General features: G+C 34.7%; 1 protein-coding gene across 3 annotated transcripts; it reads left to right on the forward strand.

Annotated features, from left to right (window-relative positions):
• The first annotated feature begins 3,545 nt into the window (after positions 1 to 3,545).
• Positions 3,546 to 23,104, forward strand: Chodl (chondrolectin). 3 transcript variants are annotated; one of them, XM_026411827.2, is made up of 6 exons: positions 3,546 to 3,624; positions 13,402 to 13,711; positions 13,835 to 13,992; positions 17,376 to 17,462; positions 19,298 to 19,400; positions 22,962 to 23,066. In XM_026411827.2, the coding sequence occupies exons 1-6, from the start codon at positions 3,546 to 3,548 to the stop codon at positions 23,044 to 23,046; spliced, it is 822 nt and encodes a 273-aa protein (XP_026267612.2). In that variant the 3' UTR covers positions 23,047 to 23,066. The 3 variants fall into 3 exon arrangements, with proteins under 3 accessions (XP_026267612.2, XP_026267619.2, XP_026267628.1); XM_026411834.2 differs by having other exon boundaries at positions 17,391 to 17,462; XM_026411843.2 differs by lacking the exons at positions 3,546 to 3,624; positions 19,298 to 19,400 and having other exon boundaries at positions 13,446 to 13,711; positions 22,962 to 23,104.
• Positions 23,105 to 25,358: the final 2,254 nt, after the last annotated feature.

Genomic DNA, 25,358 nt, shown 5'->3' on the forward strand with positions numbered 1-25,358 from the left:
TTTACTGAGGTCACCTTTCTATTTCTGGGCATGGAGAGAGATGTATTATAGGTGTTGAATTGTTGGCATAATCAGTTTGACATTCTCATTTGAAAATTTCTTTTGTATTATTATTTTATTTTTTTAAAATTTTGCTGGGCAGAGAGCTTCTCCTTGAGGGGATGCTTCTCTCCTGGTTGCCAGTCACATGGCGTTGTTGTGTCTTGGCTTCAGCTGACCTGGGTCCTAGCTCCAGGCATAGACAAACAATTTCTTACAAACACTGGGGTCTCTTGCTTGCCCTTAAGGAAGTCCTTCATCTTATGACAATTCTGATACTTATACTTTTTTTTTTTTTTTTGGCTCTTTTGAAACTACTTTTTTTTTTTTTTGGTGGTGCTGGAGATTGAAGCCAGGGCCTTGTGCATGCAAAGCAAGCACCCTATGAATGGAACTATAGGCCCAGCTCGAAACTAATTTACATTTTCTATCAGAAAGCCATTGTCTCCCATGATCCATCATGCATCCAGAGTGAGAGATGAAAAAAAATAATTTACTGATAAGGTCATTTGCAGACAAAAAGCAAATATCTGTTGCTTTTAGCCCACTTTAATAACTTCAAAACATTGTTTAAAAATGAAAATTTGAGCACATGCCAGTAATCTCAGCAGCTCAGGAGGCTGAGGCAGGAGGATCAGGAGTTCAAAGCCAGTCTCAGCAAAAGCGACACACTAAGCAACTCAGTAAGACTCTGTTTCTAAATCAAATACAAAATAGGACTGGGGATGTGGCCCAGTGGTCGAGTGCCCCTGAGTTCAATTCCCAGTACCAAAAGAAAAAAAAAAAAAAGAAAAGAAAATTTGTGGCAAGTTTTAAATTTATATTCCCTACTATGCTATGTGGGAGGGGGGGGGAACTATCAAGGGAATTCCTCCTGTGCTCTCCAAAAAGAGTATCCAATGCTTTTAAATTCTACACGTAAGAATACTCAAACCAGTCTCCCAAAATTTAATGATGAGCCACCCAGATGATTTTTAGTGACGGAGACTCTTGCTTACCTGGTTATTCAGACTTCTTTAAAACATCATATTTAAAAAGAGTATTTTTCCTAAACCAAGCAACTACCAGAATAACTGTTGAGCAGCCTTAGGTAAGAGGTGAGGCCACCTTAAACTGATATAATTCCAGCCTAAAACATCAGAATCTACATTTTAGGAAATTTGTGCAACCATATTGAGGAGTCAGTTATTCCTACAATATGCAGTACTAAATTAAAATACTAAAATTATGAGGTGGCTTTCCCAATAATGGTTTCAAGGATTTGGTGGATTTTAAAGCATCATTGAAATTAAAGACAATAGAAGTTTACAGATATATGGAAATCATATCCAGGTTTTGTTTTACAAACTACTGGCATTCCTTCCCAAAGACAGACATTTCACAATAGGTCTGGGTTACACACAAGTATCTGGGAGTTAGATGACATGAAAGAGGAAAGTAAGTCCAAATCAGAATCCTAGTTCTACAGGCATCTGGAGAAGATAATGGGGTCATAAGCCAATGGAGATCGCATTTAACCTTAAGTGCTACACAAGAGTGCCCTGAAATGTATATCCAAATGAAATCTTAATTCCTCTATGCTAACATTACACTTAATTTGCTCTTGTGGGATAGGTATTGCTTTTTTAATCATATAGACATTATTTTATTGCATTTCTTTCTCTACACTGGACTGGGAGTACCTGGAGGACAGACAGCTCCTTGATCATAGCCACACCCAGTGATCCTCTTTGACATGGTTTCCAAGGCCAAAATACACCTCTACTGCCCTCAGACTTTGTCAGTTTTCCATTTTCTGTGCAAAACACCAACAGTGTGTGTTTCTTGTGGACATCTAGATTATAGTGAGACTCACAGGAACTCTACAAGACAGATTTACTAGTTGCTTATGGCCCAGTAATAATTAATATAGTTAGAGGTAATACAAGGAAACATTAAGTGATAGGGTGCATATAGTTGTAATTATTTTGGAATTCTACTTTCTTAAGTAGAGTGGTTTTAATAGTATTTAAAATCCTTCCAAGGGCTAAATTTTTGGATTCTACAAGATTTGTGCTTACTGTGGTAGTGGAAGTTCCCTTTTCCAAGAAAACAATACTACAAATATTTAGACTATTCTTAAGACTAATGAAAATCAAAGAAGGTGAGACGTTAGAGGAAGGTGTACTACCTATTAAGATGAAATAATTTTATTTAATAAATTCTGGTGCATTTAAGCAACATAATGGGAAAATACTCATTCTAGTAAAGCTCATTTTGAGAGCATTTTCAGGGCTCATACCATGGACTAGATATAGATAAAGCTCTCATGAATTTTTTTTTCCAATACACCAGGAAACTGGTAGAATAATCCTTGGGTAGACTGGTACGGTAAATGCTGGTCAAGCCCTTTATAGGTCCTAAAATGATCTTTATTAGTAATGTAAACCCTAGGTCACAGATTATTGCAAAGAAATCCGGGAATTTCCCAAGAAGTGAGAATATTTATTTTGTCTCCATGGCTTTCACCAGTTGCAAAAACTGAGACCAAAATCATTTGGGAAAACCATGTTTCCAATATTCTTTTCAATTTGCTTCTGTGGCAATTTAGTCAAACAACCTGCTTGGAAATAAGCTATTTGCAGAACCGAGGTGGGGGAAAACCTGCCACAGTATATAATTCACTGAGTAGGTTTTGGCTCCCACTCTGCCAATCCATTTTAAATAGTGGCCACTGCCCTGCATCTAGCAATACATATGATCAAGCAATTTAGCACAAAAAGAGAAAGGCCCCACGACTTGGCATCGTTGTGGACATTTATCTTTGAGAAAACCAAATGGATCCAACTTTTGCCAGAGTTTAATAGCAAAGCTGTCACATTTTACACAAATGAGTATCCAGTCTGTTAGCGAATGGCAAGAGGGAATGGGGAGGAGGGGAGAGAAGGAGTGGGACTGCTGACTGGACTGTTTTCAAAGTGGCTCTAGTTTTTAGGGGAGGGGCTGGGGATGCTCCGCTGGCAGGAGAGACGAAGTAGTTAAAAATTATTACTAGCTAGGGGCCGGAACCTTGGGATGTGGGTATATAAGACCCGGCTTCCAGCGCAGAGCCGCTGCTGCTGCTGCTGCTGCTGCTTCGAGAGCCGCTATCAGAGCGCAGGGGTTCAGCCGCTCAGTATCTAGAGGCCAAAGGAGAGAAGCAGGGGTAACTGTCGGGTCCAAACTGGGGTTCCCGCTTCACCTCTGGAACAGATACAGGACCTCCTAACTTCTGTCCCCTAACCCCCAAACGCGCACCCCTGAAGTTCTGCGCTCTAGTTCAACACACCCGCGCGTGGCACAGACACACGCCTGGCGACAGGTCCTTGCCCAGGGCGATGCCTGGAAGAGTCCTGGAGGCTGGGTTCGGGCGGAGGGATTAGGACCCAGCGGGGAGACAGAAAGGCTGCGGAGTTAGAACCGCCCGCCGCACCACGGGCGGAGGCTGCCTGGGCTCCACGCACACCTGCTGCTGCCGCTTTGCCGCGATGATCCGGGTGGTCTCACTGCTCCTGGGTGCAGCGCTCCTCTGCAGCCACGGAGCCTTCTGCCGCCGGGTGGTCAGCGGTGAGTCAGGGGGCCGCCAGCCAAGCGGACTGCATGGGACAAGGGACCATGAGGCACCGTGGGCAGCCTGTCCCAGGGTGGAGCCGGTCTCAAAGGTTGGAAACCTGTACGGGGTGGGGGATCGGAAAGAGATGGGGGAAAATGGATGGTTTTATTCTTACTCTTTTTCTTCCAAACACATAGGAAAAAAGTTTAATTTTTTTCTTAGTGTCTAGCCCAGAAGCTGCGGAGCAAACTCTTGCTAAATAATGAAAGGTAGACTCTTTTGCAGGAGTGATTTCCACTTTCTTTGTAAGACAGTTGACCACAAGGCAGGGTTGGGCACCTGCAAAAGGGGCGGGGTAGGGTGGAGGCCCATGGATCCTGGAAACTGAGGAGCTACCACAGAAATGCCACCCCCTGTTGGCCTGACTCCACGTCAGTTCCCTCACCATATTCACAGGGGTGATTTCTGAGACCAGACCAGTTCTGTGCTGGTCGCTCACGGATGCCTGTGCAAAGCAGCCTTTGTTCTCAGCAGGCCAGGCAAGGAATGAGGGACAGGTTGTTCTGCACAGAAGCCTTTCCTTTGCACACCTCTTTCCAAGTTAAAGGCCTCAGAAAATTAAGTCAGCTGGAGTTGGATTGAGGTGTATTTGGTAACCACTGCAGGTTCGTGCATACAGAAGGTATAAAATTAAGTTTGTCAAATTAGTGCAAGGGAAATAGATAAAATTGGCAAGCTTCCCAGCTTTATCTCTGATTTTTCTTTTTCGACGTTCACTGTCTTGTTGAGCTATTTATATGTCAAATAAATAGCTCCCTTCCATTTTTTTTTTTTTTTGGGAAAAAGACTCAAAATATATGTAGATTCTTAGTGGTTAGGATGATGTGAATAGGGCCCTACTTGAAGGTTGAACATAGCCATGTTGGTCATTGTAGAATTACCTTGCTGTGCTTATTAAACTGTTACAATAAACATTTGTTGGATGCACATGGGCATGTATTTTAAGGGTGAAAGGGCCTTTTTTTTTTCTTTTTACATAAAAAGGACTTACCTCCCTTTTCATATCTTGTGCATCTGTACAACAGGTGTCACTAGATGTAGAGATAGATGACAGCAACTTAATCAGTTGTGAAGCCGGACCTGTAGAACATGGCACATTAAACTTAATTGTTACTGATCTTCCCTTCAGCAATGAGTGTTGTTCCACAATGACAGAATATAATTCTGGAAAGTGTGCTTATCAATCACTCTCCACTAACTCTTTTTCAGGAAGTACAGAAGCTATGATATTAGATCACCCCCCCCCCAATTTTTGCTGAGAATAAAAAGTTCACTGCAAGGAACTACCTAACAGTTTAAATTACATATTTGCCTGTATCAACAAGAAATTTTCATGAAAATGAACGAGTATCAGAGACCATGCTTTGAGCATGAGGTGTTTTTTAAACAAATAGAAACACTTTCTTGACTTAAAAAATAATTTTCAATGTGTTCTTGTTTACATGCCTTAAAATTTAAAGGAAGGAAAAAGATTCCTAAAGTAAAAATAAAACTTAATGAAATTGCTGACAAAAAGTTTATTTTGTGTTCTTTCAGTACATAAATAATTCCAAACCTTTCATTCTATTTTCCTATTAAGAATTTATAGGCATCTTGAAGGTGACATCTGGAAAATTTCTAATTAACTGAACATGATCTATTTGATTTAATATAAATGATGATGTTTACTTGATATTAAGACAATTACTTGGTTGTGTTTTTCTTATGTGTAATTAGATTGTCTTTAGTCATAAAATTCACATTTGAAATTTAAACATCTGTAAATTGATTTGTGACTTTCATGCTTTGACAATTTGTTTTCCAAAAGATAAACTTCAGCCATGATGAGTTGAGCAGAGAGCAGCCAAATGCTTGTCATCTTTGAAGCAGGGTTTCCTAACAGGTCTGCTGGTATGCCCTGACCTTCTCATGCCACTGGGACCATTAACTAAATCTCTTCTAAAGTGTCTGAGGAGAACTGAAGAAGCCTCTTTGGGGCCATTTTATTTGGAACATACATCATATGAAATAAAGTTTCTATTTATTAAATTTCAATAAAATACTTCATAATTTCTAGGTAGCACACTAAAATATCCCTCAAAAAACACTCTCACAAAATAATTCTTCATAGAGATTTGTTAGTTTAATATTTAAAGATATTCAATAATATACTTTCCAATAGTACTAAATACATTATTTTTAAAGTTCAGAACATTATTTAAAAATAAGATGAAATTATTTTAGTAAACAAATACCATTTAAAACAACTTCATCATTATATTCTACCCATAAGATTTAGTAGCATAGAAGAGTGATAAGGAACTATTTTAATTCATGAATAAACTATATATATATATAAAACTGTGGTGATAGTAATTAAAGAGTATTTGTGGAATTTATGTTCTAAGTGAGGAAGTATTTTGAGGAACTTAGACATGGACTGATTTCCAACTAGACACAGATGTGTAGAGAATATTTGTGGGGGATGAATTTATTTAATTTTGTAATGTTACTAGTAAGTAGTGACATCTTTAAAACAAAGGTAAGAGAATTTTACCTGTGCTTCATGGATACATATGAAAAACGAGGCTGAAAATTCTGGCCTCTAAGTTGCCAGAATATGTCTAAGAACAAGCAACATTTTTAAACATTTGAAGTATTTTTAAATAATGTATTTATTTATTTATTTATTTATTTATTTATTTAACTTATACTTTCTCTTTTCTATGCACACAGCATTGGTCCCTAGCCTGCTTATGCTGTAAAATGGCATTAAGTGTATTTCATGGCACCTCCAGATTTCTCCCAAATACTTTAAAGTTATTAGTTTAATCTTATTACAACTGCCATATCATTTATTTCAGAGACAGGGTGATTTAGAAGCTTCTATTTCTATCTTGCAGATAACATAGAGTATTGCAAATTCATTGTTGGTGAGAAGAATACTATAGGTTAGTATAATAGTAAAGGAGATACAAGAGAACTGCTGGGTGTATCTCAGCCTGTGCAACAATTTCATGACATCATCAAAAGCAAAAAAAATGATGACCATGCAGTTTCCAAATATGCAATTACTTTAAGTATCTCTTGGACAGGGAGGGAACAAATTAATTTCATTACTAGTCATTTAATAAACTACCCATTTATCAAAATCATTCTTCCTTAACTGCCGTTTGTCATAATTTTATAGTTTTGGTTTTGCCACTTTTTCCTAAAGATGGAAATTCCTATACATTAATGTTAGAAAAGAGGCAGTAACAGATAAAGAGATACAGAGGGTAATCCAGCTGATGCTTTGCCAATAATTTTTACTCTTTCCAACTGCCTTTTGTGTCAGGCAGTTGCACACAGTGGATGGGTGTACACAGCTGTGAGGCAAGATTGCTTCTCTCACCATTTTAGCATATCATTGAAAATCTAACACAAATATAACTTGGCGAGTTACTTTATTTTGGGAATACATTTAGTTTGGGTCTAATTTGTTTTGTTTAGCATATTAAAGGGCTAGATTAAACTTCATTAAGTACATATATGATTTGAAAAGTCTGAGACAACATGTATTCCAATATTAACTCTGGTCTAAATTCACTAAAAGTAAATTCAAAGGCTACCTAGAAAAAAGTTCTTAATGCACAAAACTTTCCATCCACTAATCAATAATTACTCCCTGTAATCAATAATTGATCAATGCTAGTAATTACAATAGATAACATGCACAATGTATATCTTTGTATCTTCAGTATCTTTGTTCATGAAATATTTCATTGGTATCTTTTGTTTGAGATAAATATGGAGACAACATCAAAATCAGGTTAAATGAATTGCAGAGCCTGAAAGGTGGTTTAACCCCCTGCTTTGACACTTGTGATGTGTGGGAAATTGGGAAAATCATTAACTTCTCTGCCTCCTTTGTCTCATTTTAAAAATGATGAAAACACCTACATCATAGGTGTGCCTGGAGAACTAAATGGTTTCAAACACAGTTGTGCAAATTGTGCTGTGCTCAGAAATGCATATCAAAAAGATAAGAGGAACAAAGATTGGTAAGTGCTGTGCCTAAAGAGGAAGCTTCCTAGAGACGAAGGAAACACTTCCTGGTTGAACAGGTGGTAAGGGGGACTTCTTAGCCATCCAGCGTAAGGAGAGATCATGTTTTCCTAATTTATCCAATTACATGGATTGAGATGGAAGTGAGGTACTGCACTCTAAATTATTGATAAATGGCAGGATGTGGTTATTATGTTATTTATACAAAACTCATAAACACTCTGATTTCTTTTTAGGAAAGAAAACTCAGGCCAGGAAAATTTAAGTAATTTCAATACCCATAACCCATGTGTACATTGGAAACTTGTTCTTTCTGATTGGAAGAGTGGACTCTTCAGTCACACACTGTTACATAATTTCGTTTATTACTCTAATCTCTATTTCAAATAACAGGATTTTGGAAAAAAAAAAAACCCACTAAGTCTCATCCCTTTCTCAGAAAGCTTGTAGTATTTCCCAGCTGCAGAAGTAGGGCTTGCTTTTGCAACCGGCATCCATAAAATGACCCATGACTGCAGATTTGATTTTATATGAGTATGGTCTCCATCTGTAGTGCACTCTGTAACTAAGTGCATTATAAAATATCTGATGCAAAAACAAAGTTTCTATAATAAAATGTTTTACTTAAAATAAAAATTCTTAAGGGATTGGTGTACTGAGACCTAAAAGCAGAACACTTAAGCTTAATGGCATTCCCTTTCTCTTTAGTTAAAAAAATATTGGCATGTTTCTCAGAGGTCATGCTATCCAGTACATTGTAGCATCAGTATTAATTTTAGTGAGATTTCGAAGAAGGTAGGAAGGAATTATGAAAAATTATTTTATAGAATTCTGTTGAAATGTCCAAAGTTCAGTGCTGTTTTATATAGCTTTTTCGTAATTAGAGATAATGCATAATTAAAAGTAAGAATTTATAATATGTCTTCTATGTTTTGATTGAACAAATATGATCTAAATTCAATACTTACCTAACACTTATAGTATTTGATTATAGTGTGGGACATAAGAAAAGTTTTGCCACCTTCATAATTACTGTATATTCATCTATAAGAAAATAAATAATAAAAGCAAAATAAAATTAGCTAATCGATCCTTTCTATTCTGAAAGAAAAAAACAAATGTCATGACTTTAATGACTTTGGCCTTGCTTTTTACATCATTCCCCAAAGAACTTCAAAGCTCTGCCAATATTTAGCTCTACAGGAATTTTCATAACCAAGGAAAAACACAAGACCATCTATTAATGGTAATAGTAGCAGAATTTTAGTTGTGAGTGATAGGAATGTTTATTTTAGAAGCCATGACTAAGAATTATCTCCAAATAAAAGTATGTGTATATGTATCTGGGTGTATGTATGTGTGTATATATGTACAAATGAAATAATAGGGTGAATATTTCAGTACAGAAAAACTTAATTATATATTTCTTAGATTTAAACTGTATTAATCTCCTGGTGTGTATTTAGAGTATGCTAATGAAAATGAGTGCAATGACACTATCTTAGATTTTATTTTTCTCCATATATTTTTAAAAACTTGGGTGGAAGCTCTTTTATCTGTCTCTCATATATAATCCCATAATTAAAGAATTTTTCCAACTACAGATACTGGGTTACAGTTATTTAGCGTTAGTATAAAGCTAATCTTAGTATAATAAAAAACACCATAATCGTTCTAGGAATACTTACCTTTCCCATAAAATATCAATGGAAGGTTTTAGTTGAATATTCATTTGAAAGTAAGAGACAGGGGAATTCTCCATGTGATCTCACAGAAAGAAGGAGGTAATCATAATTGTTCTCTAGGAAGATTAGCATTTACAGAAGTGGGAAAGTTGCTTCCAGAATATCTGCATTAACAGAAGGTTTCTGGGAATTAGGACAACATTTGTTTCCCAGCTGTTGGAGTTCCACAGTGATAGCAGCCAAATGGGATCAGTTGAAATGCAGCAAGAGGTTCAGAAGCTTCTGCTTCTGCTGATTTTGCTGCAACTTGGACAAAATTTGCACAATAAAGTAGAAATCTGTGGTAAAATAGAATTGGATATAAAGAAATTCACAGTGTCAGCTTTAACTGAATATATGTAAACCATAAAAAAATTGTGTAATGTATCCATAATTTCTTGGAAATTGCCTTGCTAGTGGTTTTTTATTTCAAAACCTGAAGGCACAGTTAATATTTAGTCAATACCATTTGGAGTTCATATATCTGTTCCCATTTAAAATTGGCTACTGTCCTTATCCCCTGTGGTTCCTTTTCTGTGCAGCCATCACAATCTCCACTTCTTCATCCAGGACTCATGTACCATTCCATTATCCACAACCAAAGATTGCCTGCTGCAAAGAGTGTCAAGGCTCTCTGTTGGCCAGAGTCCATGTGATATTAGTTGTCAATTATTTTAAATATATTACCTGTCTATACAGGTTTTTATTATCATTTTATTTTTTCTATAAATTAACAGTAGTATTAGGAGTTTCCATATGATACTTAAAGCTGTCCTCTACATTTTATTAGAACTGCTGTCTTAATTTTACAAATGAATTGATTCTCATCACTATTTTTGTATCCTCATCACTGGTTAATCATTCTGGCACTTGTTTTTTAATATATCGCAGGAAATCAGTTGTGATTTTTAGCATATAAATCATAGCCAGGCATCTCCTGATATAAGCTGGCTTTGTTACAAATAAATACAATTTGCTCATTAAAACATCTGACTTTTCTGGTTTTTTTTTTAATTTGAAATCTTTTTGACATCTTATAAAACAATCTTCTTGGAAAATTTAACATTTCAAAAGTTTGGAATCAAATCCAAGTTTTGAAAGTTCTTGGATTAAAAAGTTAGACAAATTGGAAACTCAAGGGAATGTAGTTAAGACACACTTGGAGGCTCAGAAATAGGTAAAGAATGTAGCAGATGAAAATAAACACGGATTGCTCTTAAAATACAAGCATAAAAATATGGGCTCAATAGCACAATAGGAACAATCATTTTAAACAATGAAATCATCACAAAATCTAATAATGTATGAGGATAAATTTTAAAACAATATTTATATTAGAGTCAACCATTGGAACTTCCATTATCTCATCTCAAAGATTATTTATTTTCAGACCAAAGCCTGAAGCTTCCTGCTGAAGTCTCTTTTACTTGTTTCCCAAGGTCATTCATATTTAGCATGTTATTTTTTGTTAACAGTGAGTTTAGTCAGTCTGTTAATTTGTTCATATTTTTCAGTATTCTGTTGCTATTTCCAGATCACAGTTAATAAGACAAAGGAGAAAATGGGCTGGCTTGCTGGCATTGCTGAAATCATTATTTTATGTTCTCAGCTTGTGTCAAGATTCTGAGTGCTTGTCACTCTGACACTGTTGTGAGGTTAATGGCCTTCTGCTGATTTCTGCTCCCTTCTGTCTGAGTGTTATCATAGGTCATTAATTGCTGATTCTGGGGAGCTGGGTGGATATGATATACTTGCTCAGTGTGCTGTACTATAATTAAGAGTATAAATTTTGAAAGCTGTATGATTTTTACAAGTATTGAAGTATGTAACACCCTCTAAACCCAAACTACTGATAGTTTAGAGAAATAGTTGAAAAAGGCCTTCAAACCCAACAAGAGTAATGTTTATGCAGATGAACTGTAAGAAAGTAGTAAAAATATCTTAACTGATTAGAAAAGTATTTTGACTTAGTTTTACATAAAATACTAAATGGTCTATTTTACAGGACCCAAAACATCAGAACAGGACTAAGAGTTTGCAAAGTTAACAATGGAGGTTAGAGATGAACATTAAACACCAAGGAAAACCAAAACAAGAAAGCATGATCTTTCTGGAGATTGTCTTTATAATCTTAGCACTATATGCTTGGTGGTGAAAGATAAGGGAAACATGAACAGTAGAATAATTGGAATTCTGTTGCTGGTGAAGTTAGACAAATCCTGTCTACTGTGATGTTCTTTTACATATGGCTTGAATGTGACCCAATAGGATCATTCATAATTGAAGTTTTGCCACTAATTAAAAAAATATTCTGCCTAATATGTATGTGAAATTCTATTTTAAATATGTTTATTTTAAGCAAAATCTTGTTGCTTATGTATTTACAACTTCATAGATGTTTTTACCAGAAGTAAATTTATGATGTCATAAAATAAAGTTTGAGAAAAAGGTGATGTTCCATTGAGAAATTTCAAGAGTCATCTTGAACTGCTGTGTAGTTCTGGATAACAAAACAAATGTATTCAAAAATATATAATGCCTTTTAAAGTCAGTATATTTTGGGATAGGTGATTAAGTGCAGTGCTAAAACTTACAAATGGCTTTAATATACAAGTAAAAAATAAAGATTACATTTTAAACTTTCCTTGAAAACTTTGAATATTGTTTTTATGTATAGATTTTGAACATTTGCCTGACCCTGATATTTATTCCTAAAAATATGTAATAAAATCTCAAATAATTAATACAATTAATTTAGAATTACTTTTAATGTAATTTTGAATTAAGGAATGTTTTTTAAATGCAGGGTTACTATGTTCAAACTAAAAAAGAACTAACTTTGGTTTAATGGAATGTTCTTTACATTAAATTTTAAGAAATCATTGGTATTTACTATATGTTTCATGTAGAAATAGATCGTCTACAATGATAAATAATTTGTTCTCAAGTCTGCCAAATATTTATCACCTTATCGCTTTTGGGCTAATCATTTTTAACTGTCTTCAAATGACAAGTTTGTTCAAATTTCAGCCTGTCCTTATCTCCAATCAAATTAACAGAAAAGGCTATAATTAGTAATTTGAGATCTGTTACCACCCTTTTATTTCATTATTACTTTATTCTTTCATTTTTAAGCCATTTATATTTTTTGTAATATTTTTAAAAAATTAAGTACTCAGTTCTCTAAGTTCAAATTTGGGAGTTCTCACTGAGAATTTATTCATCTTAGATTTTTCATAAAGTCAAAGAAAATGTTGGCATAGGGATTGAAGTTCACATACAACATGTCAAATAAAACCAGAAAATACTCAGTGAATTGACAATGAGTGATTTTTTTCCCCCAAAGATAGCACTCTGGAAGTCTATCCAGTTACTTCTGGTATACTTTTATATTAAATAATTTTTATTTCTATAATTACTTTCTTTCTGGCCTCTATTAACTTTTAGTTTTAATGGATTTGCTCTGAGACATATAAAAATAAATTTTCACTGTAAATATGCCACTTTGCTTCTTCTTCAGAACATCACAGGTAAAATTGTTTTGTTTTACTTTTCTTGTTTTTAATAAGTTTAATTCCTATATGAGTTATCTTCCAAATTTACAAATGAATCAGCTTTCTTTTACAAGTTGAAAGTAATAAGCTAGAAAATAAATTTTACAAAATAATTAAATAAGAAATACATTATTGATGGTGTGTTTCCTGTCTTGATTGGTTCTTTAATTTTGATTATTAGTGGCCTAATGAATATAGAACAGGGGTTGGGGATGTGGCTCAAGCGGTAGTGCGCTCGCCTGGCATTCGTGCGGCCCGGGTTCGATCCTCAGCACCACATACAAACAAAGATGTTGTGTCCACCAAAAACTAAAAGATAAATATTTTAAAAATTCTTTCTCCCTCTCTCTCTTTCTCTCTAAAAAAAATGAATATAGTACAGATAATAAGTGTATGCGTATGTTTTTTTTCTCCTTTTTTTTTTTAGGCCAAAAGGTGTGCTTTGCTGACTCAAAGCATCCTTGCTACAAAATGGCCTACTTCCATGAACTGTCCAGCCGAGTGAGCTTTCAGGAGGCACGCCAGGCTTGTGAGAGTGAGGGAGGCATGCTCCTCAGCCTTGAGAATGAAGCAGAACAGAAGTTAATAGAGAGCATGCTGCAAAACCTGACAAAACCTGGGACAGGCATTTCTGATGGTGACTTCTGGATAGGGCTTTGGAGAAATGGAGATGGACAAACATCTGGTGCCTGCCCAGATCTCTACCAGTGGTCTGATGGAAGCAGTTCCCAGTACCGGTCAGTATGGATCCTAAAGAGTCCTGTGGTGCTCTGGGGAATGAAAATTCTGTTTCCTGTAAAGATGTCAGAAACCAACAAACAAAACTACTCAAAAGTGTTTCTGTCACTCTCTTCCTGCAGAAACTGGTACACTGATGAACCTTCCTGTGGAAGTGAAAAGTGTGTTGTGATGTATCATCAACCAACTGCCAATCCTGGCCTTGGAGGTCCTTACCTTTACCAATGGAATGATGACAGGTGTAACATGAAGCACAATTATATCTGCAAGTATGAACCAGGTAAGAAATAGCATCAGTAAGTAGAGAAGATTTTGTGCATATTTGCTCATATTAGGTTTTGTCTTTAAGCTTTGCTACCTTGGGCTTTTTTTTGTTGTTGTTGTTTTTCTGCTGTGAAATATAAATCACCTTGCAGCTTTTCCTATTGCTTGGCATAATGAAGCAAATTTGTGTCCTTTATAGCAAACTGTCCAATGAGCTAAATAGAAGGGAGTTAATAGAAACATCTGGAGAAGTATCTTTAAGAAAAAAAATAGTCATTAAAAAACACAAATTGTGTTTTTGTGATCGATTTTATTTTATAAACAATGTATATATTAAAATAGTTTAATATTTAGTGTAGTGGGTGGAAAGAAGGTATAAGCCAGCAAAGTTCCTATAGACTTATACATGCAGTGATAATCCTTCAGATGATTTCCTTTGAACCCAAGGGAACAAAGCAACTTTCTTCTGGAGTGTTAGTTTGGCATGCATAATACTTGGCATATGGTCCTTAGTAAAAATCTGTCTGATCATAGCTCCTTTCACCATAGTGAAAAAACTTAGAGACATTTAACACGTTCTCCCTCTGATTCCCATTCTTTGAATTATGCCTTCTTAATTAGCTTTCTTTTGAAATCTCTACTCACTTAACACACACAGCAAACAGGAAGATTGCATTGACCTAAGGTAGACTACTGTGGTTTCCTGCTTAAAATGGTAATTTTGAATGACTTTGAATAGGACACCTCAACTAAATTGATGTTTATCTGAAAGAAGAACTAATCAAAACTATGTAAACTCATATTTTTTTAATCATCTGACAAAGTCAAGTTAGATACTTAAGGTTTTTTGTTTTTTTGTGGCTGTTTTTCTGCACGGTATTTGAAAGTGTCATTTTAACTCCTCTAAAGGGCGGTCTGCTTGACCTTATAATATGTTTTCACAGGAGGCAATTATAACCAAGTACTGCTGTTTCCATTATTCTCTTGAAATTACATGATTTCTTTTTCTCATAAGACCATAAAGCGCAAGGGATTATTTGGATTAGATTTACCCTTCTTTCTGTTTACCCTGCTCTTGAGAATATTAGCCAACTTTGTATATCCCTGGTGAGTTTATTCTTTAACCTCTTTGGTTGTTAAATCCATCATTACCTTCCTGGAAGCCTTTCCAAAGCTAAGACTGTTATGTACTTTTGCTCTTCCTCTTTGTATTTTTCTCATGGAAAAATATAAAGGAGAGATACTCTAATATTTAAAATTTTTACCACTATGTACTTAAAAGTATTGGATGAAACAAAGAATACATTATAAGAACATTCTTAGTAAAATGTCTCCCTTGTGTTTCTTTTGACTTATTAGGTGAGCTACCTGATCATTTTATTTTACTATTATTTTATTTGCATTCAAACTTTCTCTGTTATGTACAACATAAGCAAACTTACAATATTATTTTCTTATTTTGTGTCAATAATCTAAGTTTATATTATTCATATAAAAGAATTTAAGACATTCTACATTCTGCCCAATCTTCAAATAATCTACATTTATTAAGTAAGACACCTTTTACATATTTACTGTTTCTTATCATATGCACAGGGTTAGAGTTGCTTTTATAAATGTGCTTAGAATTTTTATTCTTTATTTTAACATTTTACTCTTTGTTTTCTATGTAGTCAGGTTTCCTCAGACTTACTTCCTACTTTGTAGAGGATTTGGTTTCATTCATTCCCCAGGTTTGTAGTCACTGCTTGACTTTCAGTGGTGAGGAGTTAAAGGACTAAGGACTGTAACTAATTAAAAAATATAAATTATAACACTGATTATTTTGAACTTTATTTTCCAACTTTACTAGAACTACTAAGTGATATGAACTCTTGTCTCTCTGCTCCTGCACACCATCTAATAGTATTACCAGTGACATCAAAGTGGTGAAAAATATTAACCTTGCTAGGAAGAAACGGAATAATTCACTTTTAAACTTCTTTCTTTCCTCTCTTCCATTTTTTGTTAGTGGACTGTGAGTTGCATAACTGTTGCTTGGGTCTACCAATATCATCCAAAGATATTTTCATTAGGATAGATCTGAATCTAAAATTTATATATTAAAATTATCTTATGCACTCTTATTTTTAGATACTAAAAACATGTATGCAATTATGTTCCTAAAATTATATTTAATCAGCAATAATATAAAGGTTTGATGAAATTATTTAAAAAGTAACTAGCTCAATGTTGATTTATTGCATATTGTCTATAATTTGCTCAATAAATACCAGTTGACTACCTGAAGTCATAGAATGACTAACATCTGTAGAATATAGGTTAGAACTGAATCTGGAACCTAAAGGAGGCTATTAAAGTGTTAAATGACTAGAGACTCTATGGCAAGAAAAGAGTAGTAAACATCATTTTTAAAATATCCGTATTCTAAATATGATATAAGATATTGCACATGATTTTTCCCATCAACTGACAAAAGTAAACAGAATTACATTTTTAGAACAAATGAAAGCAAATTTATAGGTTTCTTCATTATAAAATTTACTTTCTCTAAATTATTAATAAATGAAATAATTCTTTAGATAAAAAATTCATTAAGTGGTTGTTACAGAAGCAGGTAATTGGTTCATGTGCTTGACTGTATCAAGTACAAAACTGCACTTTCAAGCACTTCTTCACATTGACCTCAGTAAAAAAGTTGTTATTGATTGGGGAAGTTGTGCTCTACATGTAGCAAATCATGGTAAGAAATTTTAACATTTAAAATTTTTGGTTAATGAAGAAATCTCATATCATAAAAGCAGAAAAGAAACAACTTCAAGCTTGAATTTATTATTGTAATATAAAGAAGTAAATCCTATTGGAAAGCAAGTTTAAGAATGGCATTGTTTGTGTAGGACAGGAATTTGCTTCAGAACATTGTTGAGTCTTGAATCACTGATTCAAAATGCAATCCATAAATAGTCATCTGCAGATTACTATACAAGAAGAAACCTAAATGTTAAATTGATGTTAGTAAATAGGTCATATTTGCTTGTCTTTGAATTGCATCTAAAGTCTCCTTCTTGTGTTTGCAAGTTCTTGCTTCTCTTTGTCCAACTTCGCTTCTGCTTTATCATTATTGCCTATAGCAGGGTGTCATCAACACAGACCTGCCCTCAATTGCTAAGTACAGTTTCAGAGGGAATTCATCAAGTGGATCTTTTAATTCAAGCATAATTTAAGTGTTGACTGTATAGTTAGAACATTTTATGTTAAGTTTAAATTCAGAACACATTCTTAGTTGTAAACAATTCAGAAATCAAAGTCAGTATGTTTTCACTGTTTTATAAAAAATATTTTTATCTGTTTGCATTTCTTTTAATTATTACTTATGATTTCTGCACTAATTATTTACAGAGATTAATCCAACAGAACCTGTAGAAAAGCCTTATCTTACAAACCAACCAGGAGACACCCATCAAAATGTGGTTGTTACTGAAGCAGGTAATTGGTTTACATGTATTGACTCTGTGGAGTACAGAACTTCACTTTCCAATATCGGTTTGTTTGACCCCCGTGAAATGGTTCTTGTTGCTTCGGGAAGAGGTACACTAAATACGGGCCAATGGGAGTTTAATTTTGAACTAATTTACAACAAATTATGCTATGCTACTCTTTTAGTAGAAGAACCTGCTTTTGTTTCTTAAGATTTACACTTCTAGGGAATATATCTGGTACTAAACTAAGTGATCCATGTGAAACCCTGGATCTACAAAGAATTTCTCCAATACAGGGGAAAATTTCATGCAATGCCTCCAAACAATGATGTGCTGGTAAATGGAGATTGTCTGAGTGAGATGTAAAATTAAAAGCCATATTTGTAGGCTTTTCCAATTTCTGTAATGTAAATATCGTTACCTGGCTAGTTTCAGACTACCAAAGTGACATCACCACATAGCACTTTGGGAAGAGATGAGTCCTATGAGCTCTCCACTGCCTGCCTCCCGAATACCATTGCCTACTAAGAAAATGAAATGCAATACCCAATGCAAACTGCATTTTAATCAGAAACTGCTCTCAATACCAGTTAGGGGCTCTTTTTAGCATAACCCTATGCCAATTGGATAGAAGATTTCTTTTTATTAGTTGCTTTGCAAAGATTGAGCCCAAGACCCAAAGTCTCAAAATCTTTCTGCAAGTAATTCAAAATCCCTAAAATAATAAGAAATATTTACACTTTACCTTTATCATTATATATTAAATATGATAATGGTATTTTAAAAATAAAATATTTCATTAATTGTTAAAATGCTTTCTATCACTATTGGAGGCTCAAAAGAGGAGATGAAATATCCCCAAATTACCCTTTCACTAAATCTCACTAATATTTCTTCTGTTAAGAAAGAAAGGGATATGCAGTTAAAAGACTAGCTTGATCTTCATCTGGTTCACTTTGACCAGTTATTTAGATGAGTCATAATGACAGCTGAGAGCTTGCAAGCTAAATTCACGGGTTGTTCAATTTCCACTCCTTGTACAGGCGTGATAGTAAGACAGTACTTTTCAGTTTCCAGGTGTATGATCTAAAAACTGCTCAGAATATCTAAACCTAATTAAAGATATCAGTAAATAATTATGTTAGGAATATTTCATCTTGTATAACATTGAAAAGATATCTAATAAAGTCATTTCATGCTGTGTAAGACTTGAGTGCTGCAGATTTTTTGTTTTAAATTTTACTAAGAATACCTAACATTATCAAGTGTGATGGGAAAGGATTAAAATGATTCATTTTAGAATTTAATTAAGATCATGTCTTTGTGCCTGTGGAGTCTTATGTCTCTGGGTTATGATTGTATCATTAGTTAATATTTACATATTTTGACTTAATCCCAGAGACTTGCATAATATCATGGCACTGTTTATTGGCTAGGATAATTATCCAATAAGTCAACAACAATCTTAATAATTATTCCTTAATAATCAGTGCTTGTTTCTCTAAGTAATGACTGAGGATTCATGAAATAAAGAAACCAAGATTACGAATAGATTATAAAAATTAGTCCATGTCTGAATTGCAGATTTAATAAAAGTTTTAAAAGTACAGATATTGAATTGGAGTATGACAATTGGTGGAGTAAAATTTAGTTTTTTAATTTTTACTAAAATATGGATATTTTATTTGATTAGATTTATAATAGTTTGGGATGAAACTTGTCTGGAATCTATTTACTGGTAATAGTTCTATTTGACCTTGATTTTTGGGGGGAAATTCTTATGTGATTGGTATTAGAATCCTTCCTCACTATCTTTGTACACTGTCTGTTTTACTTTTGTAGGCATAATTCCTAATCTAATTTATGTTATTATACCAACGATACCACTGCTTTTACTGATATTGGTTGCTTTTGGAACCTGCTGTTTCCAGATGCTACATAAAAGGTAAATAATTCATTTATGGAGAGACAACTTGAAAAACTTTAAATGCCTTTTTTTAGACAGCTTCCTCATCACTGTGACCAAAAGACCTGATAGAAACACTGTAGAGTCAGAAGAGTTTATTTGGGACTTAGGGTTTCAGAGGTCTCAGTACATAGATGGCCCACTCCACAGCTCTGGGCCCAAGATGATGCAGAAAATCATGGCAAAGGAAAGCAGCTCAAGGTATGGCAGTCAAGAAGAAGAGAGAGCTGCACCCTTCAGGGACAAAGGCATGTGCCTTATGACTTACCTCTTCAAGCCACAGGCCTACCTGCCTACATTTACCACCCAGTTAATTTATCAGTGGATTAATGCACTGATTAGGTTAAAACACTCATAATCCACCAGGTATGGTGGCAATCACCTATTATCCCAGCGATTGGGGAGATTGAGACAGGAGAATCTGTAGTTTAAAGCCAGCCTCAGCAAAAGAAAGGTGCTAAGCAACTCAGTGAGACTCTTATCTCTAAATAAAATACAAAATAAGGCTGGCGATGTGACTCAGTGGTAGAGTGCCTTAAGTTCAATCCCTGGTATCAAAGACCAAAAACAACAACAACAACAAAAACCCAAAGACACTCATAATCCAATCATTTCACCTCTATTCTTTCTTGCATTGTTTCACACATGATATGATACCTCATATCAAAACCATAATACGAGTATTCAGAAATCTTTAAAAAATATTACTGTAATATTAGTTATGTTTTAAATTTGGCTTCTGATGTTCATATCTGCCAATACAAATCCAGTACATTCAATCTTACACAATATACCTTGATTACAGAAGTCACACAGTGCACAGTTTAATCCTCACAACCTTATGAAGTAGGTGTTCTCTGTTTCTAGTTTTCAATTGGAAAGACGGTGCCTTAGGTGGTTAACTTAATCTGTCTTGGGTCCCACAAGTAGCATAGAGAAGGGATCTAAAATTTGAATGCTTATGAACTTAATAATAGATGCACTATGCTATACTCTCCACTAATTATTAAATATAAGAATTAATGCTAAGCCTTCCAATACTGACATCAATTTGTATGTAAAACTTGATTTTTGTAGATGTACTTATAGTACCTTTTCCAAATTCAAGTCATAGGATTCTGATTTTTTTCCAAAGGGATATTCTAAGGATAGGAAAGAAAGTACAGTGGTAAAAATATCTCATTCTTTGGCAGGTCTTTGAAACAAAATCAACCTTAGAAACAGATTTCTGAGGAATATTCTACCTTTTCTATCTATTTATCCATACCCTTTCGTTAGAGAAGTTTTTCTTGTGTCAATTTGTCAATCAGATCTAAAAATGAAATATAAATAAGTAAAAGAAAAGAGCAAAAGATATTGGATTTCAAACTAAAAGCATTTTTGTTAGAAAAGCCTAAACATCTTTGTTGGAGTATTTTAGATGATACTGATCTTAAAGAATGCCTCAAACAGAGAAGGAGGATCTAATGAAATCATTCCTTAGATAAACCCCAAAGACTCCACTAAGTAACCAAAGACCCCAAAAATAGTGTAGGTTAATGTAATTCACATACATTTTTAGAAGGATATAATCTGTAATTCCCTAGATGTAAAATCATTCTGAATAATGACAAATAGAGCCTGGCAAATCAGTATCATACCTGTGTCTTCCTGGCTTTCTAAAATGTATGTGGGACACAATGGAGGTTTATTTTTCAATATTGTGTACAGAATAAGGACAATAGTACATATGTAGTTGCTTGTCCTAATTCCTAAAACAATAGATGGAAAGATGATTTCTCATTGTGAAAATCTGTGAAGCAGAAGGATTGGATATAAGTCCCCTTCTAACCTGGCATACTGTTAAGGAAGACCAGTGAGTGGCAGATCAGCTTGAGAAAATGATTTGAAAATATGAATTAGACATTCTCACCTGTAAAGTGAAAAGGGCTAAAAGTGCCAAGTAACTGCATTTTCTCAAAAATTTGTTTTGTTTTTCTCTCAAATAGTGCATTGTTATGGCAACTCTATTCATTCAAAATCTTGTAGGTTTACAAGGAAGCACAAAGATCTGTGGGCTTTACCATGTTTGAAATTCTCATAATGAGAGAATAAATGAAAACTCAGCATTTCCCGATGCCGGAATTAACTACAGTACTTCATTCATTCATTCTTAGATCCTCCCCTTTTCCTTTCTTCCAGGAAAGCCAGGAGAAACTTCATCAAAGACTCAACTCCATTATCATCTGAATGCCTTGCAGAAAGTTTAAATTCCAATCTGGTACACATGATGGTTTCTGTCATTCCATGTCATGTTCAAAATAACTCTCATTCCCTTAACCAGCAGTGATTCTTAAATACTAATTTTACACAAAAGTCACATTAATAACTTAACCAGTTTTTTAACCATTTAAAAATATGGTTCTAATAAACTTTGCCTGACATTTTGTATTTATGTTAGATGACTTTGTAGAATACAGTTATGTTTTTATTTATTGGGAGGAAAATCTACAAAATATAAAATTTGAATATAATATTTTTGTCATGAAACAGTTAAATTGAAGAGAATTAAATAATATTTAAAATACAATAGTAAGATGTGGTTAGAAATAGTTCTTCTCTTTGATGGAGTTCAGCAATGTCTGTGGATGGTGAGGATGGGATGGGAGAGGCATGCCAGTGGGGGCTAGGGAAGATACTGCAGTTTTCAGAGTTGATGCTCACGGGAAGAAATTAGTGCAGAACATAGTAAACAAGGACAGGTTAAGAACAGTGATTCAGGTGAGAGATTAACCTCGGAAAACTAGACCAAAGGAGTCCAGGTTTTGACAAGTAATCTGGTAGAGGACTTAAGAAAACATGAATATACACTTCTGTAGGTCCCTGGAAAGACCTATTACAGAGAGAAGTTAAACCACAAGCACAGGTTGGAAATGTGGGCTAGTGTTAGCTCTGACAAGAGTAAATTATAACTCAGATCTGGTGAAGAAACTCAGATCTTCCCAAATTACCAAAGCGTGGCTCTGCCAATGAACTTCATTGGTTTCAGAGGCTGAGGCATAGTTAAGTTTTTAGGGACCAAGTGACATAAGTATAGAACTGAAAAACTGATGGGAGGAAGGCCTAGGTGGCTCTTACACTTAGTACCAGAACAAGTTTTCTGATGATTTAATATTAAATGTGACATACATCCATGGAAGCATACTTAAAAAGCAAGATTATAAAAAAAGAAAAAAAATCAATGACCAAGAACAAACACAAACACACACATGTTTACTGGGGAAAAATGGAAAATTTTTGTGTCAGACACATTTTTCTATCACCTTGAATTATGAAGATTCAGAGAAAGACACTTTTGGTGTTTGCCATCATAAGAATTGTTTGCCTTCTTTACACATTGGAATAATCCAGTATTTTTTGTAGGACTGGAAAAAATATGCTGATGAGAGAAGAAAGACTCATTTATAAATAAGTGTCTGAGAGATCTCCATTTGGACCAAGACTTGATTAGTTTGATAAGAAGTTTTAGGTGCTGAACTTATTTCTTTTTATGTTTTTCAGTAAAGGAAGAACAAAAACTAGCCCTAATCAGTCTACTTTGTGGATTTCAAAGAGTACCAGAAAGGAAAGTGGCATGGAAGTATAATAATATCTTGACTTGCCTCCAGAAAACAAAATTGTTTTATAATTCTGGATCAGCATAAGGAATGGCATCAGAACATTAGCTTGGAATGGCTTGAAATCTCAAAGGATCTGCAAGATGAACTGTAAGCTCCCCCTTGAGGCAAATATTCAAAGAACTTTTATATGTTTATTATTTCATTTATAAAATATGCTGTGCTAATAATGGAGTGAGACATGCTTATTTTGCTAAAGGATGCACCCAAACTTCAAGTAAATGGAATGGACCATGCAGATAAAATTGCTATCAACACATCAAGAGTATGTGTGTTGGAAGCAGTTATTTTTATTTTCTTTCACCTTTCATAGGTTGTAATCTAGTTAGAGTAAAGTAAATTGTATTGAAATTTACAGTGTGCAAAAATATTTTACCTTTGCATAAGTGTTTGATAAAAATGGACTGTTCTAATATTTATTTTTATGGCATTTCATTTTTCAATACATGCTGTTTTGATTAAAGAAGTCTATCACTGTTGTTAACTAAATTCACACATACTCACACACACAAATATACTACCATGGGGGTAAAAAATTCTTTTCTAGAAATTAATCATCTTCATTTGGTTTTTCTGCTTTTGGTTGGACAATGTTTAGGAAATATCTTCAGAAAGAAGCTGTTTCATTAACTGTGGTATAAATCTCCTGAAACACTTTACCTAGAGGCAAGCATTGTCTATTTCAATTGTGTAAGACATGTGCCTTACAATAATTTTTAGTTTAAAATTCAACAGATTTTGTAATAGAATAACTTTACTAATAGCTATATAAACAGTAATGCAGTCAGTAGTGAACAAAAGAAGCGACATACACAGTATAAATCATATGTCTTCACATGTTGCCTATATAATTACAAGTAGCTCTCTGAGGGTTCTGGAATCAATATGGTCCTTCCCTTCCCCACCAAACAAAGGTGGTTGTTTGGGGTTTGGGATTGACTCTGGAGGCAGATAGCTGCAGCATTTGCCCTGGCTGAATTTAGCCTAAGTATATAGAGGTCTTAGAGTTGGGACCAGGTGAATGGTCGCCATCAATATGGAGCTAAGCACAGCACATCAAGTTTTCAGGATGGGAAAAGTACTACAAATTAGGTGAATGAGTGTCACATTGGTAGGAAGTTATTAGTGTCTGAATATTCATTGAAGAGGGTTTGTTTGCGCTAGTAAACAGTGGCTCCTTTCTGTCTTCTAATTTCTTCGATGCTTATAACTTGTTCTTCTCAAGATAGAGTTGTAACTATTTGGTCTTCAGATGTCCCTGTGCTCCTTTTAACCAAATAAAGAGTCCTTGTTTCTGAAGAATGGTCCTTGGTGTTGTCTAAATTTCTTACGTGAACACAAAGTCGATATGTGGCATCACTACATGAAGATGAAAACTGTTCAAGTGTGGTAAGAATGAAAGTTGTGGGCACAGAGCTAACAGAAAAACTTTTCTTTGTTAATTCTTTTCAGTTGGATAATAAAATGCTGTAATTAAGCATTTCCTGGGGTTCATTGGCAAAATTGAGGTGTGGAATAGAAAACAGTAGTTACTGACCCTTTTTCAGGTGCTTTAAGACTGAGAGAATGGCCATCTGCAAGCTGAGCTTAGATCTGGCCTCATTTTGCATTTCTTCTTTCCATGGCTACTCATCCCCATAGGAGGAACTGGAGACCAGCTGCTAGCACCTCCCTGTTCCATCCAAACTACCATCACACACTTCTTCCCTTATTCAGGACTTGATGAAAGGGAGACTAGGTTTCTCCTGTGTTTTGCCACCCAGGACTGTAACAGCTGCACAGCAGAAGCAGGCGAATGATGGAGACCAGCTTTGCTTTCTCCTTTATCTTTATCCAGGTCTGAATAACTCTTCTGGTATTAATGACTAAACCCATAAATGACTAAAGGTGGAAAAAGCAAACTCCTCTCTTATTAGAAGATGATACTGATTGTCCTAAGAGTTTTCTAAAAGTTTATCCGACTTTCGAAAATGAAAAGGAGAAGATGGTATATCTGTTGTGTTCATGTTTTCAGAGCACAGCTTTAATATGTGCTGGAAAATACAGAAGAAATTCGGAATAATGTTCAAGTACTAAACACAAACAACACAACCTATGCCTGCTGCTTCATCATTCCTGTTGACCAAGAATTAAAAAAAGTTCTTGAAGAGTGTGTTCAGGGGCTCCTGAATTTTGTCCTAAGAATAAAGTACACAGTTCTTTATGAGCATCTGTAGTCCTCCATCATGCTACACATTTTTATATGACATTTTCTCCTTGGTATGACTGTTACCAATGTGAT

The sequence above is a fragment of the Urocitellus parryii genome, chromosome 2 (assembly GCF_045843805.1).
Source record: "Urocitellus parryii isolate mUroPar1 chromosome 2, mUroPar1.hap1, whole genome shotgun sequence".
In the NCBI taxonomy this organism is placed as follows: domain Eukaryota; kingdom Metazoa; phylum Chordata; class Mammalia; order Rodentia; family Sciuridae; genus Urocitellus; species Urocitellus parryii.